The 15,064-nt window shown below is 40.9% G+C and overlaps 1 protein-coding gene across 2 annotated transcripts; it reads left to right on the top strand.

The window, feature by feature from the left end:
* Nucleotides 1–6,828: 6,828 nt before the first annotated feature.
* On the top strand, nucleotides 6,829–14,830 carry DUSP12 (dual specificity phosphatase 12). Of its 2 annotated transcripts, XM_046684358.1 has the most exons (7): nucleotides 6,829–8,221; nucleotides 9,196–9,309; nucleotides 9,389–9,507; nucleotides 9,885–9,981; nucleotides 10,297–10,483; nucleotides 13,882–14,038; nucleotides 14,199–14,830. In XM_046684358.1, the coding sequence occupies exons 1-7, from the start codon at nucleotides 7,839–7,841 to the stop codon at nucleotides 14,249–14,251; spliced, it is 1,110 nt and encodes a 369-aa protein (XP_046540314.1). In that variant the 5' UTR covers nucleotides 6,829–7,838; the 3' UTR covers nucleotides 14,252–14,830. The 2 variants fall into 2 exon arrangements, with proteins under 2 accessions (XP_046540314.1, XP_046540315.1); XM_046684359.1 differs by lacking the exon at nucleotides 13,882–14,038 and having other exon boundaries at nucleotides 6,833–8,221.
* The last annotated feature ends 234 nt before the right edge of the window (nucleotides 14,831–15,064 follow it).

Below are 15,064 nucleotides of genomic sequence, written 5' to 3'. Positions count from 1 at the left end.
TGGTTGTAGCAGTGCAGGTGGTTAGGATCTGCTTTCCCCTAATCCTCATGACCACTGAATTCCTGGGCTGGCCCCCTCAGTGATTCATCTCTGTTCAACAGCTTCCTCAGCACAAGCCATCTGCAGCTACTTGCCGGTCACCACAGCTTCTCCTGCTCTGCGTTCCCTCTGAACAGCTGCTGGTGCAGTGGTTCAGCTTGGTATTTCTTTCTCCCACTAATAAGCCACGTTGGTAAGTTAATCCTTATCACAACTCTACAATACGGCCATAATTATTCCTATTTTGCAGATGAAGAAACTGGGACTTAGAGAAATCATACAACTGTCTAAAGGCACATGATCACGTATTGATAAGAAGCAGGGCGAGATGCAGTGTGGGACTCAGACCCAGGTTTTCTCTGGCTTCAGACTGCGCCCCTCAAAGACAGTGCCAGCTCTGAACTCATCGCTTTCTAGGCAGCCGTCTTCTACTCACCAACACTGACAAAATAATAGAATGATGTTATTGTCACCCATTTATATTTTTGTTCAACATTTTTATTTGGGGGCCTCAAAGTACGTTTCATGTGTATCTTCATAACTGTCCTAGATCTTAAGTCCCATTAAGAATACAATTAACAAACCTTTACTGATAAGTTACTGGGTGTAGGAGGGCCTGGGCAATATGCTGGGGATGGAAAGAGGAACTTGTCTTTGGACCATCATGGGGAGGTTATGGGGCAGAAAAGGGGAAATTTCCTTGCTCTTTGCTCAGCACAGAAATGCATTTATAGCAAGTATTTTTAAAAATGAAAATGATAAATGTGACTGTGGTCAAAAATCTTTGAGAAACCACCAAAGAGTGGGAAGGCAAGGGGATGTGTATGTATTCTCACGTGGTCAGGCCGTGTTACATAAAATGGGTGTCTTCTAAAAATGCAAGCCACATACTTGATGATCTCTTAGCAATTAGAAGAATTTTTGCTTAGCCCACATGTATCAAGGTTGCAGCTTTGCTGACGATAAAATGAACAGCTAAATTGTGGCTTTGTGTTTGTGCTTGTGTGTCTAACAATTCTAGGACAAGAAGCAATCCAGCTCCCTCTCTAAAGACATCATTTCCTTCCCTAGGCCCGGCATCCTGCTTTTCTTGCAGGTTGTCTTTTTCATTTTTCCCTATTTCAAGGAAGGCGCGGAAACTATACATTGCCAAAGAGCAAATGGTGCCACCTACTGGTTAAAAGTACAAATACAGGAACTGGTAAAGTCACTTCAGCCTCACTAACTGACGCATTTTTATTCACCCAGTTATAGGTACTTACTGAGCCAGGCTCTGAGGGTATTCAATAACAGTTCAGATGTGTCTCCTACTCCCATCCTTGAAGGAACAAATAGCCATTTTAGGGAGCTGAGAAAAAAAGCTCACTTCCAACAGAAAATTGATAAAGCTGAGGGAATAATTAGGATACCTTAATATAATGTTCAGGAGATAAATCTGTAATAGTTTTTTCTTCCTTTTTCCAGAATGTAAATATCTACAATTGTTGACAGTGAATAACTTTAATAATACTGGTTGAAGAAAATAAAAACTACATAGAAAGAACCGTATAAAGCCTATCATGTAAGTTTCCCTCCCGCCGGCTTGCAGAAATAACTACTATTAACAGTTTGATATATATCTTTCAATATTTTTCATAGATCAACCACTTCCTTTGTTATCTGTTTAAATAGTTGCCTAATATTTCACTGAATGGATAAAACAACTTATTTCACCAATCCATTACTTGTAGTCATTTAAATGTTTCCAGTTTCTCACTAGTCTAGACAATGCATGCTGTATTGGGGGTCACCAAGACCACTCTCAGGTTCCTTCAGGATTGCTGATCCACTAGGACTCACAGAACTCAAAGGAGCTGTTATATAAAGCTATGGCTTATTACAGTGAAAGGATACAGATTAAAATCAGCAAAGAGAAAAGGCGTACGGGTGAAGTCCAGGAGAAACCAGGTGCAAGCTTCCAGGTATCCCCTCCTACTGGAGTCGCACAGGGACGTGCTTAATTCTCCCAGCAATGATGTGTGACAACACGTGTGAACTATCCCCAAATAGGGAGCTCAGCCAAGCCTTGGCGTCCAGGGTTTTTATTGGGGGCCAGTCACATAGGCATCTAGCACCTGCATGACTGACCTTGTAACTACTCAGGCTGTAGCCTCCCAGAGGTCAAACTGAGACAGCATGGCTCAAGGCCTCAGGCATTTAAAAACACTTTTATCAGGCAGGACAGTCGGATGGCTGCGAGGTCATCTTGCAGGCTGGTTAAGGGCCAGTCCCCCTGAAGACAGACTTTTCTTTGGAATGTGCATGCGCAGAGCTTGAGCAACCAGGGCCTGCTGAGCGAACCCTTTACTGCACAGAAACCTTTTACATTTATGGTCTGAACACCGACAAGGCTGACCAGGACCTTGGTTGCCTCATCCCACAGGTCAGCTTCTACTCTTTTCTCCACTTTCTTCAGGCAAATTTTCCTCAAATTGGCTATTATTCTCAAACCTCTATCCTCACTCTTAGCATATAAACTGGATTCTTCACCTAGAAAATAGAAACCATCAGAAGAGAATACCTTTGACTCCTTGCCACCCTGCATCCCCACCCATTCTTTCCCTTTCCCCTGTTCCCATGGAAGAAGCTAATCCTCCACCTGGCTCTGGACCACACCCCACCCCTTAATTCACTCAAGGAAACACCTTCCTCCACTCCACATTTCCCTTTGGCTATGGTCCCATCTTTCTTTTCACCTTGAAAGACTAGTCCACACTCACTGCCTCCATTTTTCTGCTTCCCATTATCTCCTTGCCCCTACAATCAGGCTCCCTTTCCCTGACCCCACTCCCATCAATCTCATTAAAGATGCTAAGACATCACAGTTGTTAAAGCTAATAGGAGCTCACTTCACTTTACATCTCTGTGGTACCACTGATCCTTGGCTTCCGGGATATCAATTTTTCTTTTTTCTTTTTTTCGAGGAAGATTAGCCCTGAGCTAACATCTGCTGCCAATCCTCCTCCCTCTGCTGAGGAAGATTGGCCCTGAGCTAACATCTGTGTCCATCTTCCTCTACTTTATATGTGGGGTGCCTGCCACAGCATGGCTTGATGAGTGGTGCATAGGTCTGCACCTGGGATCTGAACCAACGAACCCTGGGCCACCGAAGCGGAACATGCAAACTTAACTACTGCACCACTGGTCTGGCCCCCTCAATTTTTCTTTATTATCTCTGACTATGACTCAATTTCCTTTGTGGGTTCCTTTTACTTCCCTGGCCCTTAAATCTTATGTTCCTTCAGCAATCTCTCAATTCTTTTCTCATCTTTTCTTATACTCGCATCCAAGGCAATCTCATCAATTCTTGTCCACTCATAAGCTGATGACCGGACCTCTTTTCTGAGTGTCACACCCCAGTGTCCAACCAGCTAATGATCATCTTTACTGGAGAGTCAAAATGTCCCAAAATGGATCTACTTTTCTCCAGACTGATCCTCCTCCTCTATTCCCTATCTTGGTGAATGAACCCATCACCCACTCAATCACCCAAACCAGAAACAAAGCCATCTTTGATTCCTCCTCTTTCATCTCCCATATCCATTTAGTCTCATAGCCTTCTCTCTTCCATCTTCTTAATGGCTCTTAAACACATTCGCTTCCTCTCTGTCCCCCGTGCCAGTACCCCAGGCCCTTGTCATCCCTTGACTCATGATTGCCCCAATCTCTTAACTGGACTCTCTGCCTCTAGGATTGTCCTCCCTGATCCATCCTCAATCGTATTATTCTGCTGCTTAAACTTCTTTAATGGTTTGCACAGTCTTTAAGAAAACGTGAAAATTTCTTATCAAGGCATAAGTTGTCCTTATGATCTGGCCATGCCTGTCTTTCCAGTAACCTACAGACAACTGTGAACACCACCATCTCCCTCCTTCTTCCTCCTTTCCCCAGCAACACATTTACACTTTGGTGGGAGCTCTCTGACCTTTGTGCCTTTGTAGACCTCGCTCCTTCTGCTTAGAACTTCTTTCCTCCACTCATCCTTCAAGACGCAGATCAAGCATCATCACCTCCTCTGGGAAGCCATCCCTGATTACTCTCCTTCCATTAAGGTTAGATGCCCCCCATGTGCTCCCTCAGTAACTTGCCCTTGCCTCTCTCATATCGCTAATTTTGCTAAATACTTATCTTCCACTCCAGCTGTTCTCTAAGTTCCTTGAGGGCAAAGATCGTCTTATTCATCTTCATATCCTCAGCATCTGCTGTAGTTCCTGACACAGAGTAGATATTTCCAGGACTGTAAAGTGAGAAACTTTGGGTTGATTCAACTAGGGGCTCAGAAGACTGCTAATGTGACTCTTCAGGTAAAAACACCAGGTGAGTCTTTCAGGTAAAGCCTTTGGGACGAGGGAGGCAATGGCATCGAGAGGAAAATGTATGATGTCTCTTCTGGCCCTCCTTTCCCTTCCATTTCTAACTTTCCCAAAGACGGATTAATCACCAACATTAGCCCAGATTCTTTGGGGATACAAAAATGAAAAAGCAAAGTCCTTACTCTCAAGGGGTTCACGGACTGTGGTGGGGGTAGGGGAAGATAGCACTCTTCCTCTGTCCCTCCAGGCTGCCACTTCAAGGGGCTATGTCCCAATCAGAAGCATTTGCTCCTTCCTCCATTCGACTCGGATGGGGCTCAAGTGTCCCCGCCCTGGGTCTCAATCTCTTTCAAAATTATAAAGTTATAAATGAGGAAGAGGAAAGCAGACCCTGGCGTCCAGGAGCTGGCCTGGTCTATGAAGGAAGTCTTCCTTGGTGTTGCTATGGCGGGCCAGGCACTCACAGCTGGGTGTTCCTATTCTCCTGTTGAACATAAACCATTTCACAGAACATCAAGATCAGACAAAGCCACTCTGAGATCATGAGGGGACAAGACAAAAACAAGACCACCCTGTAGTCATGTCTGAATACAGACAAAACGTGAACATTGTCCAAACCACAAAAAAACCAAACATATCCTATACTGGCTAAAATGACTTACAGCTCCTATTTTTTTTTTCTAAATTGTGTTTTTCTTTTTTTGTTCTTGTTGTCAGTGCCATGGAGTTGATTCTGACTCCTAGAGACCCTGTGTACAGCAGAGTGGTACCCTGCCTGGTCTTTTGGCACCATCCTCTCACCTTCTGGTCCTATATCAGATAATTATCTGCTGCTATTCATAGGGTTTTCATGGCCAATTCTTTTGGAAGTGGGCATCCAGGTCCTTCTTCCTAGTCTGTCTTAGTTTGGAAGCTCCATATCACAGCAACACACAGCCACCACAGTATGACAACTGACAGACGGGTGGTGTCAGGTTCCCTGACCAGGAAAGGAACCCAGGCTGCTGCAGTGAGAGCACTGAGTTTTAACCACTAGACCACCAGGGCTGGTTAAAACTGTGGTAAAAAATACATAATATGAAATTTACCCTCTTAATCTTTTTTTGTGTGTGTGAGGAAGATTGGCCCTCAGCTAATGTCTATTGCCAATCTTCCTCTATTTTGTATGTGGGACGCCACTACAGTGTGGCTTGACGAACAGTGTGTAGGTCCAAGTCTGGGATCTGAACCTGTGAACCCTGGGCCACCAAGGCGGAGGATGTGAACTTAACCATTATGCCACTGGGTCATCCCTCACTCTTAACCATTTTTAAGTGTAGAACTCAGTGGTGTCAACTATATTTACATTGCTGTATAAAAGATCTCTAGAACTTTTTCATCTTGCAAAACAGAAACTCTATAGCCATTGAGCAACACCTCTTCCCCTACCCCCAGCCCCTGACAACCACCATTCTACTGTTTCTACTAGTCCAGCTTTTTAGTTTTTATTTTATTTTTTAGGAAGATTAGCTCTGAGCTAACTGCTGCCAATCCTCCTCTTTTTGCTGAGGAATACTTGCCCTGAGCTAACATCTGTGTCCATCTTCCTCTACTTTATATGTGGGACACCTACCACAGCATGGCTTGCCAAATGGTGCCATGTCCACACCCGGGATCCAAACTGGTGAACCCTGGGCGGCCAAAGCAGAACATTTGAACTTAACTGCTGGGCCACTGGGCCGGCCCCAAAGTTGAGCTTTTTTAGATTTCATATATAAGTGACATCATACAGTATTCGTCTTTCTCTTTCTGACTTATTTCACTTAGCATAATGCCCTCAAGTTCCATCCATGTTGTCGCAAATGGCAGAATTTCCTTCTTTCTCATGGCTGAATAATATTTCATTTTATATGCATCACATCTTCTTTATCCTTTCATCTGTAGACAGATATTTAGGTTGTTTCCATATCTTGGATCTTGTGAAAATGCTGCAATGAACGTGGGGGTGCAGATATCTCCTCAAGATTCCGATTTCATTTCCCTTGGATATATACCCAGAAATGGGATTGCTGGATCATACGGTATTTCTATTTTTAACTTTTTGAAGAAACTCCATACTGTTTCCATAGTGTCTGTATCAATTTACATTCCCATCAACAGTGCACAGAGATTCCCACTTCTCCACATCCTCACTTGTTATCACTTATCTTTTTGATAACAGCCATACTAACACAGTGAGGTGGTATCTCACTGTGATTTTGATTTGTATACCCTGCTGATTAGTGATGGTGAGCATATTTTCAAGTACCTGTTGGCATTTGTATCTCTTCTTTGGAAAAATCTGTATTCAGTTCCTCTGCACATTTTTCAATTGGGTTGTTTGGGGTTTTTTTGCAATTGAGTTGTATGAATTCCTTCTATATTTTGGAAATTAATCCCTTATCAGATATATATCAGATTTGCAAATATTTTCTCCCATCCCATAGGTTGCCTTTTCATTTTGTTGATTGTTTCTTTTGCTGTGGAGAAGCTTTCTAATTTGATATAGTGCCACTTTCTTATTTTTTCTTTTGTTACTTGTGCTTTTTGTATCATATCCAAAAAACCCTTGCCAAGACCGTTGTGTGGTCTTGGCACCCTTGTTGAAGATCATCTGAGTATATACATGAGGGTCTATTTCTGGGCTCTCTATTCTAGTCCATTGGTCCATGGGTCTATCTTTATGCCAGGACCATGACTGCTACTTCTTTTCTATAGGTAAGATCACCCCCACCTCCTGACAGCATCCAATCCAGAGCAAAGCCCTGCTTCCTTACACCCTGTCCAAAATCACCTAATACAAGCCCAAATCCTGTAAAGGGATCTTTCTAACACTCTGTTACTGAGATTTCCCCAAATTCTCCACAGTTTATAGTTGAGTAATAAACACAATTTGTTTAACTGCAAGTGGGTCTCTGGTGGGTTTTGGCTGGAGGGCACTGACATACAAAAACATAGGATTAACATCTTCAAAATATATATAACAATATACATCAACAAGAAAAGGATTCACATATCAAAAAAAAATTGAGCAAAAAGAAAAATAGAAGAGAACTACAAACCAATGATTTTATAAACACTGAAAAAAATGTTTTGCTTCAAATGCATAAAATCGTGCTGATGATTCAGTTGGTGAGACCATCATTTCAAATTTTAGTCCAGGAGCTCCTGCAGAAATTCCAGAACGTCTCAACACTAAAAGCCTCAGAAACCCAGCAAAATTTATCCTCCATTACCAAGTTGGGGCGCAGGGGCGGGACACCAGTCGAAAGGCTGCTCTAAATAGGGCTTAGCTCCGCCCCAGCAGCGGTTAACACCTTCCCCGGGAAGTCCACTTTCCCACCGTCAACTCGGTCCTCCGAGGGAGCCCTGGCGCAGCTCAGGCCAGCTGGTCCCAGAGGGAGGACGTTCTAGCCGGCCGCCTACTCGATGGTAAGGCCTGCAGCCGTCTGGCCTCCGGGCGCCGCCATGTTGGAGGCGCAGGGCGGGAGCCATGGCTGCGAGCGCCCGATGCGCAGCCAGAGCGGGGCCAGCTCCGTGGGGCGGATGCTGGAAGTGCGGCCGGGGCTGTACCTGGGTGGAGCCGCGGCCGTCGCGGAGCCAGACCACCTGAGGGAGGTGGGCATCACGGCCGTGCTAACGGTGGACTCGGAGGAACCCGATTTCAAGGCGGGGGCTGGGGTCGAGGGTCTGCTGCGCTTCTTCGTGCCAGCGCTGGACAAACCCGAGACCGACCTGCTCAGCCATTTGGACCGGTGCGTGGCCTTCATCGGCCAGGCCCGCGCCGAGGGCCGGGCAGTGTTGGTGCACTGGTGAGTGGCCCGGTCCGTGGGGAGAGCAGCGCCGCCTCGCTTCCATCCTGCCCGGGCGCCCCTTTCCTGCGAGATCCCGGGAGGGGACGAGGGGGCGGTCAGATCGCGAGAACCTCCTTCCACTTCCTCCCGCGGCAGGCGTGTGTCTGAGAGGAGGGGGCGGGAGGCGGGCCCCTGATGGCGGGCACGCTTTCCAGTCGAAGTCCCCGCACCCAAAGTGTTTAAAGCTTGCAGGTCTTCAGGAGAAGCCGTACACTTTTCCAGATGATTGTAATGCAGGCTAGGATTCGAGGCGCGTACCCAGAGAGAGATTAACAAAGGTTAAGAGTATTCAAATTTAAGAGCAAGAGCAGATTATTTTCAGTATTTTTGTTTGGTGTGGTTGATGAAGGGCAGAATGGGGAGAGAAAAATTGGTTAGGACATGAAGGATCCCTAAGCCATGCCTAGGGGAAGGATGGGGTAGATTGTAGCAGTGGCAGAAAGTTAGAACAATCTTCATGGGTATTTGGGAATTCTTAAGTAGTCCTGTTTGGTTGGATTGGAGTGTGATAACAATAGTTTAAATGTATCGAGTCAGCACTTTTACTGTGTGCCAACACTTGTTCTAAATATTTACATAAGGGACAAAAGGTAGTGATAAAATGGAAAGAATCTGGGACCAGATCTCCAGGGCCCTTAATGCCAGGAGCAAGGGAGTTTGGATTTGTTCCGAAGCCATTATAAAATTTTAAAGAATTAGTGTAATTATTTTTGAATAGGTAATACATTCACATTGTTCAGAATTCAAAAGGAATAAGGAAATAGAGGAATAGTTCTTTCGTACATTGGCAAAGGATTCGAGAGGCAAAGGATTTGAGCAGAAGGAGCAGACATGAATTGGACCTGAATTGTACCATTGAGAGGGGGCTGTGGGTTTTTGGGTTGTTTTAATTGTTGCTATTTGCTATTTTATTTTAAAGGTCTCTTTTTCAGTCATGCAGGAGTCAGTCGAAGTGTGGCTGTAGTGACTGCTTTTATGATGAAGATTGACCAACTTACCTTTGAAAAAGCCTATGAAAATCTCCAGACTATCAAACCAGATGCTAAGTGAGTGTTATAGTAATAATTCTTTTGTGATTTTACTTATTTAAAGAAAACTTAACTTTACATTTGTTTGCCTTCACAGGATGAATGAGGGGTTTGAGTGGCAACTGAAATTATACCAGGCAATGGGATATGAAGTAGATACCTCTAGTGCAGTTTATAAGCAATATCGTTTACAGAAGGTTACAGAGAAGTATCCAGGTAAGTAAGAATTGTTAGTGAGTATTGGGCCTTCTCTAGATGCTGTTTACTCTTGACACTAAAGGTTTCAGGTGTATTAGCTCACTTTTCCAGCAGTCCCTTGAGACAGACACTATATTTCTTTTTGAAACTGTAGTTTAGCAAGAAATAATTTGTTCAAAGTCACGTGGTTTGTAAGTGACGGGCTGTGATTTGAAATTGGGCAGTCTGTGCCCAGAACCCAAGGCTTCTTCACTATCCGGATTTCTCAATATGAGATTTCTTTTTAATTTCTGAGGTTAGCACTTGTTGACTCAGTTTGACACGACCTGAATTTTGTTTGAAAATGCAGAGAGTTGCTTTTGACAAATGGATACATTTAAAATTATGTCTTGTAGAATTGCAGAACTTACCTCAAGAGCTCTTTGCTGTTGACCCGACCGCCATTTCACAAGGATTGAACGATGATATTCTCTACAAATGCAGAAAGTGCAGGTAAAATATTTTGTATCCTCTGGAGATTTTATCTTGTCTCAATAGCTGAAAGTAATGAAAGTTTCAGTTGCTTAAATTCTGTAGGAAGATTTTGTTTAATTGAATAATAAAGAAATTTCAGATTCAAATCTGTTTTCAAGAAGAATATAAATTCTTAAAAGTAAAAGAAATCCGGTGCTTGTAGAGGTTATTGAAAATTAAAGTAGCATAATCAATGTTATATTATTTTTCCCCCTTGGAAATACTATCCATTTCATCTCTTTTTTCATCCTTTTGGAAGTCAATTAATGTTTTTGTTTTTTGGGGGGGTTGCAGGCGATCTTTGTTTCGAAGTTCTAGTATTTTGGATCATAACGAAGGAAGTGGTCCTATAGCCTTTGCCCACAAGAGAGTGACACCATCTTTCCTGCTTACCACAGGGAGTCAGGCTCAATGTACATCTTATTTCATTGAACCTGTACAGTGGATGGAATCAGCTTTGCTGGGAGTGATGGATGGACAGGTGAGAACACATTTTATTTTCTAGAACTTGATTATATCATCTATATTTTGTTCCTTATTGCATTTTAAACCTTATTTTTAACTAGTGTTTTACTCCGTCTTAAAACTACTTTGTTTCTGAAGATTATATCTTTTTAGTTTAGAGAAGAATCTATCAAAAATAATTAAATAAAAACAGGCTGATCTAAAATAGCCACTTTTTGGTTGAGAGCTGTTGGTCTGTCACTTAATTCCTATTAATGCTATCCTTTATATATTTTTAAATAAAAGACTAATGTAAACTAATTACAATATATTTAACACAACTTGAACTTTGTAACAAATAGAGCAAATCAAGGATTTTAAAATTAGATTTAAAATTTCTTCCCTTTCATTTTCTCTTTTGGCTCCACGTATCTCTCTTTTTCCTGATCTTTCACTTTAGTATGTTTGCTATGGCAGTCTTTTTCATCTCCTTTTAATTCTAAAGAATGCAGCTCATATGAGAATCCTGTGACAGCCACATTTCTTCTTTAGGTTTCCTTGATATTAATCTGAAGATAGTCTTAATCTTAATCTAAGATATAACTAATCTTAATAATGATATTTAAAGTCTGTATGGCTTGTATGAAAGTTTGTATAAGTTTATATAATGAATATTTTATGAAACCCTTTCACTGTATTATTTTATTTGAGGAATACAATAATTTTATAAACTAGGTAGAGCAGATATATTCACATATTATGCATGAGGAAACTTAGTTTACGTTAGTTGGTGTGTTGCCTGGAAAGAGGTCCCTGTATTCAAACAAACGTTTTCAGACAATGCTACTTTATTGAGGTGTAATTCACACATTTAAAGTGTACATTTCAATGTTTTTTAGTATATTTACAGAGTTTTGCAGCCATTACCGTTTTCATCACTCCCCACATAAATCCTGTACTCATTAGCAGTCATTTCTGATTCTTGATGGTATTTGCAGCAGTAGTGTTTTTAATTTTGATGAAGTCCATTTTATCTATTTTTTTCTTTTGTGGCTTGTGCTTTTGGCTGGCTGCTTTTATTTAACCTGGAAAATACCCAAGATAAAGGCATTTTTGTGAGAGATTTTTGATCACATTTGTGCATACTTCTTTGTACACTTAGTTGAATTTTCTTGTAGAATATATACCTAAAAGTGGAATTCCTGGATTGACGAGTGTGTGCATTTTAAATATTACTAATATTCTAGGTGACATTAGAAATGCTCATACATAGTTGCTTTTCACTAACATTGAATGCATGTACTCATTTCCCCATACCCTTGGCATAACGGATATTATAAAACTGGTAGTTTTTTCAATCTGTGAGATGAAAAATGTTAATCCTGAAATGTTTTCATTTGAATTTTCATGACTACTATTGAAGACCAACATCTTTATATATTATATCAGCCATTTATAGTTTCTTTTTCTGTAAGTTTTCCTAACATCCTTGGCCCATTTTTCTTGGTGTTTTGTCTTTTTCTTATTGATTTGTAGGAGCTCCTTATATAGTCTAGATGTTAATGCTTCATCTAATATGTCACAGATATTTTCTCTAGTCTGTTGCTTGTCTCAGCTTTGTGGTTCAGTCGTGCATTGCTTAATGACGGGCATACATTCTGAGAAATGCATCATTAGGCAGTTTTGTTGTGTGAACATCATAGAACTTACTGAAGGGAAACAAAATTTGCCACACCAAAATCTGTCTCTTTAACATGAGGATTATTTTAGGCTAATTATTTTTAAGGAACAAAAGACTCAAAGTTTTTCTGCTTACCTCCCTCTTCACTGCCTAAAAGAATTCAGATAAAAAAAAGCAGGTCTCAGGAAGAGCTATCTATCACCTTACCATAACATGAATTAGAGGTGGTGGACAGGGAGGAACTTGGAAAAGCCTGTTTGTTGGGCTCCCCTCTGTGTTCTTCTGTTTCTGTGTGGCCAAATAAACACTTGTTTACCAAACATTTGCTCCTTTTCACCTACCTGTGAATTGCCTGCTGTCCCTTTGAGGTCCCTGACTCTCCCCACCCCCATCATCTTTGTCTTTAGCTGAGGATGGTATTTAAGGTGAGGGCTTTGGCCATTCTGGTGATTTATTCAGTTTTCCTGAGTTTCTCCCATGTATGTGTGTTAATAACCTTGGTTGTGTTTCTCCTGTTAATCTGTCTCATGTCAGTTTAGTTCTTGGACCAGCCAGAGGAACCTAGAAGGGTAGAAGAAAAATTCTTCCTCTCCTCAGTACTTACACAAACCTAGATGATGGAACCTACTACACACCTAGGCTGTATGGTACTAACCTTAGGGGACCATTGTCATATATGGAGTCTGTCATTAACTGAAATATTGTTATGCAATGCAGGACTGTATACAGTAGTCCCCCCTTTATCCATGGGGCGTGTGTTCCAAGACCCCCAGTGGATGCCTGAAACTGTAGATAGTACTAAATCCTATTATATACTACGTTTTTCCTATACTAAGTATTTATTGTGCACTGTGGCCATAGCTTCTGCAGTTTGAGGTGGGACAGCAAAACTAGCATGAATTTCTTTTTCCTTCACAATTTCACGGATAGAAGATTTGTTCTTACCATAGATCTTAGCAACCTCAGCATACTATTTTTTTCTTAATTAAGTCAAGAACTTTCACCTTTTCACTTAAAGGAAGTACTTCTCTTTGGTGTATCCGAATTGCCAACATGACTGCTTTTGCACTTAGGGGTCGTTATTAAGTAAAATGAGGGTTGCTTGAACACAAGCACTGGATACTGAGACAGTCGATCTGATAACCTGAAAACCTAGACAGCTACTAAGTGACTCATGGGCAGGTCGCTTGTACAGCCTGGGTATGTTGGACAAAGGGATGATTCACATGCTGGGCAGGATGGAGCAGGGTGGCTCAAGATTTTGTCTCACTGCTCAGAATGGCCTGAAGTTTAAAACTTAGGAGTTGTTTTTTTCAGGAATTTTCCATTAAATATTTTTGGACCTCAGTTGACTGCGGGTAACTGAAACCACAGAAAGCTCAATTGTGGATAAGGGGAACTGCTGTATTTTGTTATTAAAATTTAAGATATTTATGTAATGAAATCTGGTATCTAGTGTTATGTGCAGACTTTCCATGGTTCAAGAGTAAAAATAAAAATCCCTACCTCAGACCATGTATAAATTAAAGAGCTAAATGTAAAAAATAATGCTATAAATAGATTAGAAGAAAATATAATAGACTTGTTAAGCTTTTTTGGATTTATCTATTTTACTGGACTATGAGTTTGTTTTTAAATAGCCAGGAATCTGAGGCCTAATTTGTATATACTGTCAATATTAGTTAGTAATAGAACACGAGAATCCTAACATGCTTTCCTATCCTTTAGCCATGATGATTTTTCTTAAATTGCAGACTGATTTAAAAGCCAACATGTATGCCACATCCATGAAACCTTCTGTTTCATGCGTCAAGCTTCACCTTTCTCCCCTCATGCTGGAGTTAACCTGTTCCTCCTTTGAACTCCAGTGTATGGCATGCTTCCTGCACAGTTGTTGTAGTCCACCTTCTGGTACAGTAAATTGCCATTGCATTTTATCTCACTGATTAGATCATAAACTCTTTGAAGGTAGGGGCCATGTCTTACCTGGTTTTATACCCTATATTGCCAAAGATAATTATTGTTTTGTATAAAAGTGAATGAATGAAGTAACACTTTTGCTTTATTTCAGCTTCTTTGCCCCAAATGCAATGCCAAATTGGGTTCCTTCAACTGGTATGGTGAACAGTGCTCGTGTGGTAGATGGATAACACCTGCTTTTCAAATACACAAAAATAGAGTGGATGAAATGAAAATGCTGCCGGTTTTGGGATCACAGACAAGAAAAATATGAACTTGTGACATTTGACAACTTGGAAAGAAACTTGCCTATGATATGTGCTACCCTTGCTTATTGTCGTTCATAGCAGATTGTCCAGTTTTTAGGCCAAGATTTCATTTGCAATATGAGAAGATAAAATCACTTGATGTGACTTGGGAACTATGCTTTGTTAGCTGCCTATGCTATGTGAATAGAATACTTTGTATGGAAATCACAACTTTTTAATCATGTAAATTATACTTTATTTGATAGTAAAATCTTCTATAACTTGAATACTTTCTTTGTTTCATATATTTTTAAAAGTTCTGATTTTTGGAATGTTAGTTATGTGATCTTAAAGTCTGGATGGACAAAATTATGTACAAAAATTGGAAGCTATCATGTTTAAATAGATAAACTTTTATTTCTAGAAATGTAAAACATTTGTATGGACATATTTTGACAATTAATTCTTTTTCTCTCTTTTGAGGGACATTAGTAAATCTGTGTGTGTCTGGATTTTCTTTGGAAATGTAGAAGGAGAGGCCATTAGGAAAACACTGAGTAAAATGTGTTTTTTTATTACTGTTCAGGAATGCCAGTTATCTAGATTTTTAGAAAAGCATGTTTAAGATACCATTTGAAGTAATTTACTTAAAGAAATGTATTAATCTTAGGTGTGTTTCTAATGATGAAGAAAATAAATGTAGAGTAACTACATATCAATTACTTTTTTA

This window comes from Equus quagga, chromosome 13, assembly GCF_021613505.1.
Source record: "Equus quagga isolate Etosha38 chromosome 13, UCLA_HA_Equagga_1.0, whole genome shotgun sequence".
Taxonomy (NCBI): Eukaryota; Metazoa; Chordata; class Mammalia; order Perissodactyla; family Equidae; genus Equus; species Equus quagga.
Note: the sequence above shows the minus strand (reverse complement) of the source record. Positions and strands in the feature narration are given on the sequence as shown.